Source organism: Mobula birostris, chromosome 6, assembly GCF_030028105.1.
Source record: "Mobula birostris isolate sMobBir1 chromosome 6, sMobBir1.hap1, whole genome shotgun sequence".
NCBI lineage: Eukaryota > Metazoa > Chordata > Chondrichthyes > Myliobatiformes > Myliobatidae > Mobula > Mobula birostris.
In genome coordinates this window covers 91,249,520-91,262,750 of record NC_092375.1, presented here as the reverse complement: position 1 = coordinate 91,262,750, position 13,231 = coordinate 91,249,520, and the positions used below count along the sequence as shown (strand labels likewise).

General features: G+C 42.3%; 1 protein-coding gene across 3 annotated transcripts in view; it reads left to right on the top strand.

The window, feature by feature from the left end:
* The window catches only part of dgkh (diacylglycerol kinase, eta), a 504,569-nt gene that overhangs the window by 409,790 nt on the left and 81,548 nt on the right, over positions 1-13,231 (top strand). For all 3 annotated transcript variants that reach the window (XM_072260835.1, XM_072260834.1, XM_072260833.1), the window contains 2 exons: positions 489-596; positions 7,691-7,804. In XM_072260835.1, coding sequence (XP_072116936.1) covers positions 489-596; positions 7,691-7,804 — 222 coding nt within the window. The remainder of the gene's footprint in view (positions 1-488; positions 597-7,690; positions 7,805-13,231) is intronic.

Genomic DNA, 13,231 nt, shown 5'->3' with positions numbered 1-13,231 from the left:
GAGGTTGGTAGGCGGGGCTGAATGCCTGCTTGCCTCCACTCTTGCCTCGAAGATTTCAATCTTCCTCAGTGCTTTAATTGGCGAGAAATGGAATCAATCATTGGACTTGCACCCGTCATTTGAAACCTCATGGAACCTTCACTGAGCCAGCAAAGAGTCAGATTGTTCAATCGGCCCAAGCACACACCACCAAAATATGGATTACAGGCCCTAACAGTAGCAGAACCACATTTGAAAGAAAAATAAGATATGAAAGAAGTAGTTTCATGAACTGTCTGGAGGATGTCTTCCTTAGTCGCGTTGTTCACTGGCACCATCTCAGTATTGTTTGCTCCAGTTTCAGAGTGAGACATACAGTACGTAGCATCCTGTGCAACATTTTATTACAGGCTCCTCTCAGCTTTAATTTGAATAGAATGAAAATTGGGTCTATGCATTTGACAGTTCAAATATGATTTTTCATAACTAATTTATTTTGTGTGTTACAGTGTGATGGACAATACATTCCTCTACCCAGTCTCCAAGGGATTGCTGTACTAAACATCCCTAGCTATGCTGGAGGAACGAACTTCTGGGGTGGAACAAAAGAGGATGACGTAAGTGGAGTGAGGAAGAGACAGATCCTCTCTCAGTAACAAAATAATTGATCCTTTTGTGCTCTCCCCATTTAGTCCTAGGTCAGCTGTATGCAGCATTGATTAAAATATTGTCTAAATGCTTCATGTATTATATAAAAAAAAGGCACTGAAAACCACAGTGCTGGAGGTCATTCCATGGAGTGTGGGGTTTGCACTGCACTCTGTATTGGGAGCCTGGAACATTGGACAAGTCGTGTGATAAGGCCAGTCAGGTTTCTAAATGCAACCACTGCAATGTATCAGTTCATGAGCAACTCAAAGAGAAAACCTATACAGTTACATATCATTAAATACACCAACTAATTGCATTCCAGAAATTCAGAATCATAAATTGTGTAGATGACATCAGTATCTCAAGAATAGTTACCTCACAGCCCAACCAGAGGCCCTGGCTGAACGCAGAGGTGCACTCCTACTAAAAGCCTAGGGCATTGCCTTCAAGTCTGGAGACAGAACAGCTCTCAGTGCAGTCAGGAGAAATCTCATCTCAGATATCAAGAGGCCACTTACGCAGAAAAAATTCAGAAGCACCTGTGCAGTAATGATTCGCAACATACATGGCTGGGCATCAAGGACATTACTGACTATGCCAGGAAAAGCAGTTTTTCAGGGAATGCAACACAATGCCAGTCATGAAAACTACCCTCCTTCCAGGTGAGCAGCCACTGTCTGTAATAGCAGCAGATATGAGAAGGTCTCTGCTGAGTCAATCCCTTTAGGGCTGACAGGCCAGACAAACATCCCAGATTGAGTACCCAGGGAGCGTGCACACCTACTTACTGATGTCTTCACGGACAGCTTCAACACTTCATTCATCTAGGCTGCTGTCTCCACATGCTTCAAATCAACAACCGTCATCCCTGTACCAAATAACTCTATACTGACTATCGCCTGGTGGCAATGATGCCAACCATCATGAAGTGCTTTAAACCACTGGTCATCAAAAACTCCATTGCTTACCTACAGAACCGCTCTGTGATATATGCCAAAGAATCTGTCATGTACCCGGCCATAGAAAGCAAAGACACTGTCAGAATGCTGTTTCTGGAGTTCAGTTCAGTACTCAGCTTTATTGTCCCACAGACCTCAGCGAATAAACAGCTACTCCTTTGTCTAAATACACCACTGTGTAACTGGGTCAGGATAAGAATCAGGGTTAATATCACTGGCATGCCCCCTGAAACTTGGTGCTTTGCAGCAACAGTGATTTGCAATACATAATAGTACAAAAACTATAAATTATATACTATAAATTAATTAAGTAGTGCAAAGAGTGAGGGGAAATGGGGAAATAGTGAGGTTCATTGTTCATTCAAAAATCTGATGACAGAGGGAAAGAATCTGTTTCTGAATCTGATCCTTGATGGCAGTAATAAAAAGAGGGCATGTCCTAGGTGATCGGGGGGGGGGGGGGAGATCCTTAATGATAGATGCCGCCTTTTAGAGACATTGCCTTTTGAAGGTGTCTTGGATACTGGGAAGGCTGGTGCCCATGATGGAGCTGCCTGAGTTTCCAACTTTCTGCAGCTTTTTCTGTTCCTGTGCAGTGTCTCCTCCATAATGCTCTCCATGGTACATCTGTAGAAATTTGCAAGTGTCTTTGGGGACTTAACAAATCTCCTCAAACTCCTAACAAAATATAGCCGCTGTTGTGCCACTGTAATTGCATCAGTATGTTGGGCCCAGGATAGATCCTCAGAGATGTTAACACACAGGAACTTGAAACTACTCACCTTTTAAACTTCTAATCTCTTGATGAGTACTGCTGTGTGTTCCCTCAGCTTCCCCTTCCTGAAGTCCGCAGTCAATTCCTTGGTCTTACTGATGTTAAATGCAAGATTATTGCTGCGACACCACTCAACCAGCTGATCTGTCTCACTCTTGTATGCCTCCTCATCACCATCTGATATTCTGACAACCATAGTTGTGTTGTCGGCACATTTATAGATGGTGCTTGAACTGTGCCTATCCGCACAAATATAGGTACAGAGAGGGTAGCGTAGTGAGCTAAGTGCCCCAGTGTTGATTGTCAGTGAAGAGGAGATGTTGGACTTCCTAATCAACAGAACTTAGTTAGTCAGGATGCAAAACTGCTCCTCTCTCCCCATCATCATAAGACCATAAGACATAGGAGCAGAGTTAGGCCATTCAGCCCATCGAGTCTGTCCTCCGCCATTCCATCATGGCTGATGCCAGATCCCACTCAACCCCATACACCTGCCTTCTCGCCATATCCTTTGATGCCCTGACCAATCAGGAAACTATTAACTTCTGTTTTAAATATGCCCACAGACTTGGCCTCCACCACAGTCTGTGGCAGAGCATTTCACAGATTCACTGCTCTCTGGCTAAAAAAATTCCACCTTACTTCTGTTCTAGCCTCTCAATTTTGAGGCCTCTAGTTCTGGATACCTCCACTAGAGGAAACATCCTCTTCACATACACATTATTATTTCTTTCAATATTCGGTAGGTTTCAATGAGATCCCCACTCATTCTTCTAAATTCCTGTGAGTACAGGCCCAAAGCTACCAAGCACTCCTCATATGTTATCCCCTTCATTCCCAGAATCATCTTCGTGAACCTCCTCTGGACTCTCTCCAATGATAGTACATCCTTTCTGAGCTATGGGGCCCAGAACTGTTGACGATACTGCAAATGCGGCCTGACTAGTGTCGTATAAAGCTTCAGCATTATCTTCCTATTTTTATATTCTACTCTTCTTGAAATAAATTCCAACATTGCATTTGCCTTCGTTACCACAGACTCAATCTGTGAATTAACTTTCTAGGAGTCTTGCATGAGGACTGTGAAGACCCTTTGCACTTCTGATGAATCATGCTGACTTTGACATTTTATCATTAGTCTCCAGGTACCCCAAAACCTCATCCTTAATAATAGACTCAAACACTTTTTCAACCACTGAGGTTAGGCTATCTGTCCTATAATTTCCTTTCTTTTGCCTTCCTCCTTTCTTGAACAGTAGAATGACATTTACAATCTTCCAGTCCTCCAGGACCATGCCAGAATCAAGTGATTCTTGAAAGTTCATGCCCAATGCATCTGATGTCTCTTCAGCAACCTCTCTGGACTCTGGGATGTAGGTATCTGGTTCAGGTGACATAACCACCTTAAGACCTTTGAGTTTTCTGGCACTTTTTCCTTTGTAATAGCAATGGCACTCACTCCTGTTCCCTGACACTCATGGACCACTGGCACATTGCTTGTGTCTTCCACAGTGAAGACAATGCTAAGTATCCATAAGTTCATCTACCTTTTCTTTGTCCCTCTGCCCCCCCCATTACTATCTCACCAACATCATTTTCCAGTGGTCCAATATGAACTCTTACCTCCCTTTTACTCTTCATATAACTGAAAAAACTTCTGGTATCCTGCTTTATGTTATTGGCTAGTCTGCCCTCATATTTCATCTTTTCCCTTCTTATAGCTTTTTTAGTTGCCTTTTGTTGGATGTTAAAAGCTTCCTAATCATCCAGCATCCCCCTCTCTTTTGCTACCTCATACGCCCTTTCCTTGGCTTTTATGCAGTGCTTGTCAGTCACGGTTGCCTACCCCTGCCATTTGAGAACTTTTTCTTCTGTGGGATATATCTATCCTGTGCCTTGTGAACTATTCCCAGAAACCTCCACTCCCTCTGCTTTGCTGTCATCCTTGCCAGTATCCTCCTCCAATCCTCCTGGGCAAGCTCCCACCTCATGCCTGTGTAATTCCCTTTATTCATTGTGATAGTGTCATTCTCAAGTCATCCTCAACACGGATGTCCCCTGGAACTGTGCTCTCAGCCGACTGCAGCACACTCTGCTCACACGATGCTGCACGGCCAAGCAGTCAAATAATCATGTTGTCAAGTTCACCAATGACATGACAGTTGTGGGGCTCATCGCCAACAATGATGAGGTGGGATACAGAGAGGATGTGGAAGAGCCCGAGGCCTGAAGCCAGTCAAATAATCTCTTCCTCAATGTCAGCAAGTCAAAGCAAATGATTATCGATTTCAGGAAAACACACAGCACTCACACCCCTCTTTACATCTCTGGCACAGCAATGAAAACTACGAGTAGTTTCAAACTCTTGGGAGTGTACATCTTGCAAAAACTCTCTTGGTTCCAGAACACATCCTAGACAATGAAGAAAGCTCACCAACACCTCTACTTTCTGAGGAGGCTGAAGGGAGCTGGACCATTCACATCTATACTCACAGCCTTATACAGATGCACAGTAGGGAGCATTCTAACATGCTTCATCACTGCATAATACGGAAACTGCACTGTGGCAGACAGGATTGCTCCACAAAACCGCCCTACATATCAGCGGCACCAGTTTACCCACCATCAAGGATATATATGCAGAAAAGTACCAGAAAAAAGCCAGTGAGAGCATGAAGGACACCACCACCCTGCTCATGGACTGTTTGTCCCACTCCCATCAGGGAAGAAACTACATAGCATCCATGCCAGACCACCAGACTGAAAAACAGTCTCTTTCCCCAGGTAGAAAGGCTGATCAACACCTTCACCAATAAGCCACCCCACCGCCACTACTTTATAATTTCCCGTCAGAGTCATCTTATGTACAGATGCTTCTGTACCTGGCATGACTTCATGTACATATAATCAGTCAATGTATGAAAGCTATTTTATGCCTTTATATTTATTGTGTTTTTAATTATGTTCTTTATCTTACTGTGTTTTTTTGTAACACACATCAAAGTTGCTGGTGAACGCAGCAGGCCAGGCAGCATCTCTAGGAAGAGGTACAGTCGACGTTTCAGGCCGAGACCCTTCATCAGGACTAACTGAAGGAAGAGTTAGTAAGAGATTTGAAAGTGGGAGGGGGAGGGGGAGATCCAAAATGATAGGAGAAGACAGGAGGGGGAGGGATAGAGTCAACAGCTGGACAGGTGATTGGTAAAAGGGATATGAGAGGATCATGGGACAGGAGGTCCGGGCAGAAAGGCAAAAGGCGGGAGGAACCCAGAGGATGGGCAAGGGGTATAGTCAGAGGGACAGAGGGAGAAAAAGAAGAGTGAGAGAAAGAATGTGTGTATAAAAATAAATAACAGATGGGGTTTGAGGGGGAGGTGGGGCATTAGCGGAAGTTAGAGAAGTCGATGTTCATGCCATCAGGTTGGAGGCTACCCAGACGGAATATAAGGTGTTGTTCCTCCAACCTGAGTGTGGCTTCATCTTTACAGTAGAGGAGGCCATGGATAGACATGTCAGAATGGGAATGGGATGTGGAATTAAAATGTGTGGCCACTGGGAGATCCTGCTTTCTCTGGCGGACAGAGCGTAGGTGTTCAGCAAAGCGGTCTCCCAGTCTGCGTTGGGTCTCGCCAATATATAGAAGGCCACATCGGGAGCACCGGGCATGAACATCGACTTCTCTAACTTCTGCTAATGCCCCACCTCCCCCTCGTACCCCATCCGTTATTTATTTTTATACACACATTCTTTCTCTCACTCTCCTTTTTCTCCCTCTGTCCCTCTGACTATACCCCTTGCCCATCCTCTGGGTTCCCCCCCGCCCTTTGTCTTTCTCCCCGGACCTCCTGTCCCATGATCCTCTCTTATCCCCTTTGCCAATCACCTGTCCAGCTCTTGACTCCATCCCTCCCCCTCCTGTCTTCTCCTATCATTTTGGATCTCCCCCTCCCCCTCCCACTTTCAAATCTCTTACTAACTCTTCCTTCAGTTAGTCCTGACGAAGGGTCTCGGCCTGAAACGTCGACTGTACCTCTTCCTAGAGATGCTGCCTGGCCTGCTGCGTTCACCAGCAACTTTGATGTGTGTTGCTTGAATTTCCAGCATCTGCAGAATTCCTGTTGTTTGTGTTTTTTTGTGCTGCATCAGATCCAGAGTAACAATTATTTTGTTCTCCTTTACTGGAAATGACAGTAAACAATCTTGAATCTTGAAGTTCAAAACTTTAAAACATGTCTTCTACCAAGATTCTTGCCACTTTCCACATTGAACTCATTAGATAAATCTTCTTTGCCTCCCTGATTTCCTGTCCGTTTCCATTCCTTGTGGGCTCACTACTGCTTCTCTCCACGTTGGGCACCAGGGAGCTGGAGCCTAGGCTGCTGAGGCTATGTCCAAAGTTTCTTGCTCATGGCACACAATTCTGCATTTACCTATCTGTTCTGGTGCTACCTGAGTATTGTTCCTGGAAGCTGAACAGAATTTGTAAGCTTAAGATAAATGACAGCAGGGAATCTATCACTTTCTCTGCTTTCCTCACTAGGTAAGTCTATCACTTCATTTGACACCTATGTAAGTTTGAAACATAGATGAAAAACTTCACTTGCATTGTTCAGTCATATAAAACCATCAGACATTATTTTCTTCTTCCCATCTATTATGATGTTAAAGTTGTTATCTTCTCTTTTAACATTATTGTCCTGTTACTTTTGAATTATTTACCCTTTGAAATATTATGTTGTCATAAAAACTTCTGAATCTGGAAATTGCTTTAACTGATAAACTAATATATAACTGAGAACTTCAGGACTGAAATCTCAAAAGAATACATCTGCAAATCCTAGATATCTGAAATGGAAACAGTAAATGGTGCAAGTCAAGCAGCATCTATGAAGAGGATCATTTTCTGAAAGGTCATTGACTTGAAGCATTAGCTTCGATTCTTTCTCCACAAATGCTACCTGACCTGCTGAGTGCCTCCAGCCATTCCTGTTTTTATTTTAGAGTTTAGACTCTCTTTTGCTCCTCCAGCAACCTTACCATCATCCTTTTTTTGGTCTCTGATGCTGTGTAAGGATAGTTCCAGTGACTTTACCCTGACATTCAGAGCTTCACTCAAATGGACAATAAATAGCTTTGAAACACAAAACTGGGCTTGCTCTCCAAGAACAAATTCCCAACGTGTTGTTGAAATTGGAGAATAATTTTTCTTGGTAACCTTACATTCTTAATCAAAAGGCTATTCTATCAGTAAAATATGTAATTACTTTTGTATTTGGTTACCGGCTCTTCCATCTTTCTCAGAGTTGTGTATTCTGTATCTTTTTAGATTTTTGGTGCTCCCTCATTTGATGACAAGATCTTGGAAGTTGTTGCTGTATTTGGAAGTATGCAGATGGCAGTATCAAGAGTCATCAAACTTCAACATCACAGAATAGCTCAGGTAGGTTCATTTATTTGAAGATGCCTGGGTATTTCAAAATAATTGTTTGATAATTTCCAAATAATATGATTTATCTGCTGTTTAGTGATGTAAAGACTGTATATTTAGAAACTTTGCATGGATTTATGGAAACATGGGCTTCTTGTTCAGGTCTCTAGGCCCAGTTCACATTGACCTCAGTTCTTTCTTATTCCTTATTGTGGTGGTTGTCCACCGTGTCTGATGATGACAGGAAACCCGTATGGGAGAGTTTTTAAAGTGGAAAGCCATTGCGCTGGGGCAGTTCCACTCTCTCAACTTCAGAGATCTGGCTCCAGTGATACGAACAAGCATCACAGACTGGGCTTTTCCAGTGCAGGGGATGATCATGATGTCTTCTGTGCCTTGTCATGCCCTTTGCACTCCACGGAACGTTACAGTACCACCTTCCTGGCCGTTGTATCTCACTGTCGATCTCATTCGCATTCTAGGAGGGGCATGTCCCTATCTCACCAGGGTACGAGGCCACCAGCTACCCTCACCTGGTTTAGCTTGCCTGTCGAATCACTTCATGTGATTCTTATCATAAACGTCCCTGCCAGTTTGATCTAATATGTAAGATGAATTTATAAACTCTTCTCGGCTACCAGCTGGGTATAAGTACCAATTATAACCAATGTTTCGATGACAAACTCTGCCATCTTCATCATTGCAGAATTTGTCATCGAAACATCGGTTATAATTGATACTTGTACCCAGCTGGAAGCCTAAGAAGAGTTTATTCATCAGATACGCTGGAAAAGCACTGGGTCCTTTTTGTAACATGAATTGTTCCACTTACTTTCTGCAATGGAAATGTAACACCTTGGACACATTTATATTGCTGTTACAGATACTGATAAGATCATTTCATTACCTTTTTGACTGTCAGACCATACGATGTAAGAGCAGAATTAGGCCATTTGACCCATCGAGTCCTCTCCACCATTTCATCGTGGGCGATCCATTACTCTCTCAGCCCCAATTCCGGCCTTCTCCCCATATCCCTTCATGCCCTGACTAATTAAGTATCTACTAACCTCTGCCTTAAATATACCCAATGATTTGACCTCCACTGCCGCCTCTGGCAACATATTCTACAGACTCACCACTCTTTGGCTAAAGAAATTCCTCATCATCTCCATTCTAAAAGGACCCCCCTCTATTCTAAGGCTGCCTTCTATGGTCTTAGACTCCTGCACTTTAAGAAACATCCTCTCCACATCCACTCTATCAATGCCTTTCAACATTCGATTGTGTTAACCAAGTCGTTGACGTATAGAACATAAAGAAGCAGTCCCAACACAAACCCCTGTGGAACACCGCTAGTCACCGACAGTCAACCAGAAAAGGCTCCCTTTATTCCCACTCTTTGTCTCCTGCCAATTAGCCACTGCTTTAACCATGCTAGAATCTTTCCTGCAATTTCATGGGCTTGTAGCTTGTTAACCAGCCTCATATGTGGGACCTTGTCAAGGGCCTTCTGAAAATCCAAGTACACAGCATCCACCAATTCTCCTTTGTCTATCCTGCTTGTTATTTCTTCAAAGAATTCCAACAGATTTGCTAGGCAAGATTTTCCCTTAAAGAAACCATGCTGACTACAGTTTATTTTATCTTCTGCTTACAAATACCCCAAAACCACATCCTTAACAATTGACTCCAACATCTTTTCAACCACTGAGGTCAGACTAACTGGCCTATAATTTCCTTTCTTCTGCCTCTTTCTCTTCTTGAAGAGTGGAGTGGCATTTGCAATTTTCAATTCCTCCAGAACCATGCCAGGATCAATTGATTCTTGAAAGATCATTACTAATGTCTCCACAATCTCTTCAGCTACCTCTTTACACAACCCTTGGGCGTAGTCCAACTGGTCCAGGTGACTTAACAATTGTAGAGTCAAGAATGTTTCTATTTCCTCTGGATTTGGTTCTGATTGCTGTTGTGATGGGTTACCCACTGTTGCAAAGGTTGAAGAATGGCAGTTCGCACTTTTTTTTAAACTAGTGCAACAACAGCTCAACATCATCATTTAACAGAGACTTCTGACCGACTTTGTATTAAGATGTTACAGTGGGCTTTTTGTATTTTGATTTAAAATTAATCCCTTTACTAAGTGATCACCAAATATAAAGGCAAGGCAGAAACTCAGAATTTGCCTTTTTTATTCAGTTGAAAATGTCCACATATATTGAAATTATGTGTTTCCAACCAATCTATGCTGGTGGTCCCAAATAAAATTGTCCCTTCTGACATCAGTCAGTTATTATCTTTGTGAACTCTACCTTTGAGATGGAATACTGGTTAGATGCAGGGTCACTTGTGCTTCCACTAGGTGTAAACAAAATAAGCATCAGGTTAGTTCCAGCCCAGCTGGTGACAAGCTCACCTCTCCACCTCCTGGTTTTGAGCTTCTGCCTCATCTCAAGTGGAAATTTATTGTCATGTGCACGAGGCCAGTGAGGTACAGTAGTTTTAAAAGCTATTTGCAGCAGCATCTTAGGCACGAAGGTAGGGACAACACAGAAGATATAAATTACACATAAAATTATACCATAGACGGATAAGATATTATAGTGTAGTGATACTTAAGATGTGCCGTAGTGATTGCAAGAGGGCATTTTGAAGGTTATAGTGTCTTGTAAAAGTATTCAGCTCCCAAATCCTTTCTTCACATAAATGAGTATTACAACCAGGGATTTTGATGAATTTAACTGAGAATTTTTAGTTGTAAATTGTAAAGCATGACAAATTAAAAATTCAAAAACTGAAATGTAGATAGTTCAAAAGTATTCATCCCTCCTTTGCTCAGTATTTAGCTGAACCACCTCTTGCTGCTATTACAGCCAGTAGTCTTTTTGGATAAGTTTCTCTTAGCTTTGTACTATGTGATGGAGCAAAATTTGCCCACTCCTCCTAGCAAAATTGCTCAAGCTGTGCCAGGTTAGTTGGGGAGCAGCAGTTGACAGCAATCTTGAGGACTTGCCAGAGATCTTTGATTGAGTTAAGGTTAGGTCTCTGACTGGGCCATTCAAGGACATCAATTTTCTACATTTGAAGCCACTCCATGGTTGCTCTGGCAGTGTGCTTTGGGTCGTTTTCCTGCTGAAAGATGAGCTTCCTCCCCAGTTAAAGCTCTCTGGCAGAGGCTAGCAAGTTTTTATCCAAAATCTCTCTGTATTTAGCAGCAGTCATCTTCCCATCAATCCTCACCAGATTTCCAGTCCCTACTGCTGAAAAGTATCTGTACACTTCCCTAGATTTGTGCTTTGCTATTATCATTTCCCTGACTTGTCTTGAATGCTGAACTCCCACCCTTCCCTCTATTCATTGTTCATTTTATTCTACTTCTCTGATCTATTTTTACCCATTCTCTTTCCTACATTCCCTGTCTCAAATTTTGCTCTTTCTGTTTCCTTTCCGTGTTTGTTCATTTTTTTTCCAAGTCATTGATCCCATCCTTTTTCAGCAAAGGTTCTCCTAGTCAGAATTATTCAAGTGTCAAGTAATCTGAGCCTTTCCACCCTCCCATTTGCTTGGTATTTATAACTTATCCACTGCTGAGCTTGTGACATTGAAAGTAACATTAAAATCAGTCCCTGTAGATCCTTAAATATAATCAGGCTCAATTTAAATCTCATAGCAATGCATTCCTCTTTAAGATAAACATGAATTATGACTTACAGTGTATGTGTATATATATATATACAGAAGCAAGCTATTCAGCCCCGCTGCTCTACAGTAGTGTAGTGTAGTTAGCACGACACTATAACAGCTCAGGGTGTTTTGGAGTCTGAAGTTCAATTCTAACGTCATTCTGTAAGGAGTATAAGAATTCTAACCATGTATATATTGTGTAGGTTTGTGTAATATGTATATGTGTGGGTTTGTTAATGTTTATAATGTGTGGGTTTGTGTAATGTGTGTATTGTGTGGGTTTGTGTAGTATGTATATGTGTGGGTTTGTGTAATGTGTGTATTGTGTGGGTTTGTGTAATATGTATAATGTGTGTGTTTGTGTAATATGTATATGTGTGGGTTTGTTAATGTTTATAACGTGTGGGTTTGTGTAATGTGTGTGTGTGGGTTTGTGTAATGTGTGTGTTTGTGTAATGTGTATAATGTGTGGGTTTGTGTAATGTATGCATTGTGTGGGTTTGTGTAATGTGTATAATGTATGTGTTTGTGTAATATGTGTAATGTGTGTAATGTGTGGGGTTTCCCCGGGTGCTCCAGTTTCCTCCCACAGTCTAAAGGTGTAACGGGTAGGTTAATTGGTCATTGTAAATCGTCCTGTGATTAGGTTAGGGTTCATCGGGGTTGTGGGGTCGGTGGGGTCAAAGGGCCAAAAGGGCCAATTCCGTGCTGTATTGCTAAATAAATAATCACAACGGAGTGGCAGTTGAACTGAATAAGTATTTTCCATCAATCTTCACTGTGGAAGGCAGTATTGTCAAAGTTCCATGTGTCAGGGCTAATGAAATGTATAAAATTACTATTACTTGAGAGAAGGCTGTTGGGTAGCTGAAAATTCTGAAGGTAGATTAATTACCTGGGCCAGTTGGTGTACACCACAGGGTTCTGAAAGTGGTGGCTGAAGAGATTGTGCAGGCATCAGTAATGATCTTTCAAGAATCACTAGATTCTGGAATGCTTCCAGAAGACTGAAAAATTGCAAATGTCACTCCACTCTTCAGGAAAGGAGAGAGGCCAAAGAAAGGAAATTATAGGCCAGATAGCTTGATTTCAGTGGTTGGGAAAATGTTGGAGTTGACTGTTAAGGATGTGGTTTTGGGGTACTTGGAGGTACATGATAAAATAGTCTGTAGACAGCATGGTTTCCTGGAGAGAAAATCTTGCCTGGCAAATGTGTTGGAATTCTTTGAAGAAATAACAAGCAGGATAGACAGAGGGGAATCGGTTGATGTCCTGTACTTGGAGTTTCAGAAGGCCCTTGACAAGGTCCCACACATGAGGCTGCTTAACAAGCTATGAGCCCATGGTATTACAGGAAAGATTCTAGCAGGGAAATAGCAGTAGCTGATTGGCAGGAGGCAAAGAGTGGGAATAAAGGGGGCATTTTCTGGTTGGCTGCCAGTGACTAGTGGTGTTCAACAGGGGTCTGTTTTGGGACATTCTTTTTACGTTATACGTCAATGATTTGGATGATGGAATTGATGGCTTTGTTTAAAGTTTGCAGATGATACAAGGATAGGTGAAGGGACAGGTATGTTGAAGAAGTAGAGAAACCACAGAAGGACCTAGACAGATTAGGAGTATGAACAAAGAAGCTGCAGATGAAAGACAGTGTCGGGAAGTGTGTGGTCATACACTTTGGTAGAAGAAATGAAAGGGTCGACTATTTTCTAAATGGAGAGAAAATACAAAAAACTGATGAGCAAAAGGACT